The 5,000-nt window shown below is 51.7% G+C and overlaps 1 protein-coding gene across 1 annotated transcript in view; it reads right to left on the reverse strand.

The window, feature by feature from the left end:
• The window catches only part of ROR1 (receptor tyrosine kinase like orphan receptor 1), a 343,618-nt gene that overhangs the window by 11,644 nt on the left and 326,974 nt on the right, over positions 1 to 5,000 (reverse strand). Inside the window, 2 exon segments of the mRNA XM_007480467.3 lie at positions 3,184 to 3,305; positions 3,308 to 3,394. Coding sequence (XP_007480529.2) covers positions 3,184 to 3,305; positions 3,308 to 3,394 — 209 coding nt within the window.

Raw genomic sequence — 5,000 nt, forward strand, 5'->3', positions numbered from 1 at the left:
TTCGGGCACTGAAATGGCTTCCATTGTTCTAAGCCAGAGCCCGGGGGGCTCCGGGGGGCCCAGATCCGTCCTTGGCTCTGACGGGCTCCACAAAGGATGGAGGAAAGCCCAGAGAGGAGCCCCAGAGCCGCCGTCTCTGTCCAGGGACCAGAGCAGATCGATGGAGCCTCCGGAGCAGGGATGGATGGAACGTCCTTCCCTCGGGCTCGGCCAGGATGAGGCGGGAAGCCTGGCGGGGGCTTGAAGGGCTTAACTGTCAGTGAGTCACCAGGGACCCAGGAGTCCAGGAAGCTCCTTTAGCCCATGTCTGGTGAAGCCTCCACTGAGGAGGTCTGGAGCTTCAGCCTGACTGCGCCTGCAGTCCCGTGTTCAGTGGGGGAAGCGGGTCGGCAAGAGCTAGGAGGACCCGCCACTGGCTCCCCGGTGCCTCCGGGATCCAGTGGAATTCTGCGGGCCTCTCGGGGCCCCTCCTGCACCCCCACGTGGTCTTTGATCCAGCCAGCCCTTGGCGGGGCTCCAGCGGTCTTCACAGCGTGTCCCCCAGTCTGGACAGGCTGCCTTCGGTCCCCTTCAAGTCCGGCTAGAAGCGCCCTGTGCCAGGCTTGCCTCCCCCTCTGGTGCCGGCCTTTCCCTCGGTGCTTTGCAGTTCTGGAGGCAGCCCCTGAAGAGGGAAATAAGGTCGCTTCTCAAGGGCTGTGCCAGCCAGGCCCCAAACCCATGTGGAGTGCAGGTAGGGTGCTGAGCACTGGGCATTCTAATAGAGAAGACAAGCGGGTCACTACTAAGATGCAGACAGTGGGGGCAGCTCAGTGGCTCAGTCTATGGAGAGCCAGGCTTAGAGATGGGAGGTCCTGGGTTCAAATATGACCTCGACCATTCCTAGCTGTGTGACCCTGGATAAGTCACTTGACCCCCATTGCCTAGTCCTTACCACTCTTCTGCCTTGGAACAATATCCAGTGTCAGTTCTAAGGCCGAAGGGAAGGGATTTTTTTTCTTTAAACATCTCCAGTCTAACTAAAAAGATATCTACAGGCTAAATGGAGGTAAGATCCAGCAAAGATGCGCAGGAAACCTGAGGAAGGAAAGGAGGGGTTCAGCTTCCTCAGAGGGCAAGATTCATGGAAAGGGAAGCATTTCCCTTGAAGACAGAGAAGGCCTCTGCAGGCAGAGATGAGAAGGATGCAGGCAGGAGGATGGCCGGCCCACGGAAGTCCAAGCGGCTGCTGGTTCCCGGTCTGTGTTGTGCTTTCAAGCGTGTCTGTATGAAGCAGAGCCGAGCGCCCTCACGCGGGTGTCTTCCTCGGGGGTCTGCAGGGCCCGGGATCCCTCCGAGTGGCCTTGGAGACGGGCTGTGGACATCTGGGGGCTCTTCAAGGCTCTACAGAATTCTTTGTGCCGCTTCCAGGAAAGGGATCCGTAAGAACCAAAACAAACAACTGAACAGCCCCAGGAGAGCAGCCGAAGATCTTGGAGGAGAAAAACCAAAGAAAACCAACCAGGCTCGCCATCGGGTTTCCACCCCCTTCTCTGAGCAGGGACGCCCAGCCAGGATCTCATTTCTAGGCTCAGTGGGATCTTCCCTGCCCTGCAAGGGAGACTTGTGGACAGAAATACTTTCATTCACTCAACAAACCTGTCTTCAGCTCCTGCTGGGTCCCAGGCAGCCTCCTAAGAGCTGGCCGTCCTGGGGAGACGGAGACAAACTCAGAACCGTCCCTGCCCTGAGCAAACTCCACGGGGGGAAATAACACACACGAGATGAAGTACATATGATGTCATTTTAGGGGGAAAGCTCCAAGAGGGCGGAGAGATGAGGGAAGGCTTCATGCAGCAGAAGGTCACTGGGCAGCCTTCAAAGTGGACCCACCTGGCATCAGTAAGACCTGGACTCGAGTCCTGCCTCAGAGATGGACCTACTCCCTGTGTGATCTGAGAAAAGTCACTTAACCTCTCTCAGACTCAGTTTCCCCATCTGTAAAATGGGAATACTAAAGCTCCCACCTCCCAGGATAAAAATGAGATATTTGTAAAGTGCTTTGCCATTCTTAAAGTGTCATCTATTATGAAGGATTACTGTCTTTATTACTGAACTGGGATGGGGGTTCTATAATTAAGATGTAAGAGGGAAAGTGTTCTGGCCCAGGGAGAGTGTGGCTACAGAAGTCTTACTATCTGGATGGGCGAGTGGCATCTAGATGGGCTTCAGCCAAGCTTCCCAGTGGTCCCCTGACGTCTTCCCATCACACACCTTGCTGGTGGGACCAGAGACTAGCACCCTGGAGGGCTTAGCCTTTCACTTCTGTCCTAGGGCACCTGGCCTGATCATGGAGGGCATCCCGGGGCCCTTACACCAAGGCAGGCTCTAGCCCTGCTTCATCGGCCAGCGCCCATGCCATCCCATCCCCTACACACGTATGCTTCCATCTTTGGAACCATGATCAAACCAAAATTGCCATTGCTCCAGGAAAGAGAGTGTCCAGGGTGCCCCAGGGGCTCCACTCTCCATCTCTCCCTTCTTGGCTGACTCCCCTGGAGGTCTTCTCTCTTCCTATTAAAAGGCAAGCTCCTTGAAAGCAGCTGTTGGCTCTTATTTGTATCCCAGGGAGTCACCCAGAGTAAATGCTTAATAAATGTTCTCATATTCATTTCCTTTGCTCTCTCCCTCCCTTCTTTCCTTTCTTCGTCCCTCCCTTCTTTCCTTCCTTGCTTCCTTGCATCTTTCCTTTCTTTCTTCCTTCCCTCCTTCCTTGTTTCCTTCCTTCCTTCCTTCCTTGTTTCCTTCCTTCCCTCCTTCCTTCCCTCTTTCCATCCTTCCTTCCTCCTTTCCATCCTTCTTTTCTTCCTTCCTTCCTCCTTCCCGCCTTCCTTGTTTCCTTCCTTCCTTCTCTCTTTCCATCCATCCTTCCTTCCTTCCTTCCTTCCTTCCTTCCTTCCTTCCTTCCTTCCTTCCTTCCTTCCTTCCTTCCTTCCTTCCTTCCTTCCTTCCTTCCCTCCTTCCTTCCCTCTTTCCATCCTTCCTTCCTTCCTCCTTTCCATCCTTCTTTTCTTCCTTCCTTCCATCCTTCCTTCCTTCCTTCCTTCCTTCCCTTTCTTTCTCCCTCCAGTGCTAAAGGAGGTGAGTCCAGCTGCATCCCATGCTGGACACTATGGCAGGTCTCACATTACACCCTCCCCACATTACCTTGGGCTTATAGGCACTCAGCATGGACATCTCCACGTTTTGACCCCGGACATGCTTTGGCTGCCTCTGGGCAGGAGGTGAGGAAGGCTTCTGGTTGTTGCGGCAGACACAGATGAAAAAAAGAGCAAGGCAATGGCCAGAGGGATGGCCACACTGGGCACCAGGATGTAGAGGATCTCCATCTTATTCTTCTCCTTGGAATCCTTGGAATCTGATGTAGACACAACCAAAGAGCCCCACGATGGGCCCAGTCAGTGCTGGCCAATGATCAGTGTCAGGATTTAGAGTATGCCCCCTCCCAAGTCCCTCATCCCTCCCCCCTCTCCAAGGCAGCCCCCTAGGTCCACCTCCCACTCCAATAGACCCCCATCCCTCCCCCTTAGGTCCCCCTCCCCATTCCTAACAGTGGGGCGAGGCAACCAAAAGGAATGAGCCCTCATCACCAGCAGATCACAGATTGTTTCTATCAACACAAGCAACTTCAGTTAGGAGAGTTGAAAAGGTAAAAGTTTAAAAGTTTAGAGATTCCACCGGAGCATGAAAATTGTGTTTTTGTGTGAATCTCGGGCTCCCTCCTGGCGTTCCCTTCACAGTAACTGGCTGTCCAGTGAAGGGGTAGGTGGCATTTCTTGACACCAATAGTTGGCATGATGACGTTATTGAAAATAATAACAATAACAACAACAATAATAAAAGAGTCAATGTTTTAGAGCACTTTAAGGGTTACAAAGTGCCTTGGCATAAGTGATCTTTTTGATCCTAAAAATAACTCCTCTTTTGTTCCCATTTTACATGTGAAAAAACTGAGGCTGGGAGATGTTAAGTGACTTTCCCAGAGGCAGTGTTGGAGGCAGAGTCTTGACTTAGATCTTCTGAGTCTAGCATCTATCCATTAGGCAACACTGCCTCCTATAACAGGTCAATGCCAGAATGAACAAACCCCAGAGCATTGGGCCTCCTGAAGCCTTCCTCTCGACAGCCAGTTCAGAGTGAGGGGGTCAAGGGCCTGGACTGGAACTCGGGAGGACCTAGGTTTGAGCTCTGGTTCTGCCCTATGTGCAGGGTCAAATCATTCTATGTCTCTGGGCTTCAGTTTCCTCATTTGGAGGATCTCTAAAGTCCCTCCAGCCCTAAATTCAAGTCCAGTTTAATTCAATGACTGTTTATTAGGTGCCTCCTAAGTGCCAGAAACTGTGCCAGAGCATAGATGAGGTTAAAAGTAAAACCCCCTAAAGGGGCTAAACCACATGCACCCTGGACACGAAATGTGCCTATAAAATACACAACAGGAGGGAGCTTGGATAGTCTTGGCAGTCTCGTGGGCCCTGGTCCATCTCTCTTGGCTTTAAGCAAACCCAACTGTCGGGAGCAATGGCCTGTGTTGTATTCAGCTATAGAGTGAAGTAAGTGGCGCCTCCTTTTTTACCACAAAAGCGGTGCAGGTTTCCTCTCCCTTGTTCTTTTCTGCAAGCCTAAATGGGTCTTGTGGAAATGAAGCTCAGAGAGCTTGTGACTTGCCTACGGTTATATGGTTCAAAATGGCAGCCTTGGGATCCATGAAAAGGAGCTCCAGATAAACCCAAAAGCAGCATTCCTTCTGATTACTGCTTTCACAAGAGGTTTTTTAAAAAGTTCTAAAATAAAGGAATGAAGGGATAAAAGAGAGGACTAATGATTAACTAATAAAACAGATTGATCACAGAAGCTTGCCAGTAGCTGGAAAATATCCTGTGAATAGCAAAGGCAACACAGGAATATTTCCAGGAATGTATTCGCTAATCCTGGAACCATGAGAGGAAGGTTGGCCTGGTGGATCA

The sequence above is a fragment of the Monodelphis domestica genome, chromosome 2 (assembly GCF_027887165.1).
Source record: "Monodelphis domestica isolate mMonDom1 chromosome 2, mMonDom1.pri, whole genome shotgun sequence".
NCBI lineage: Eukaryota > Metazoa > Chordata > Mammalia > Didelphimorphia > Didelphidae > Monodelphis > Monodelphis domestica.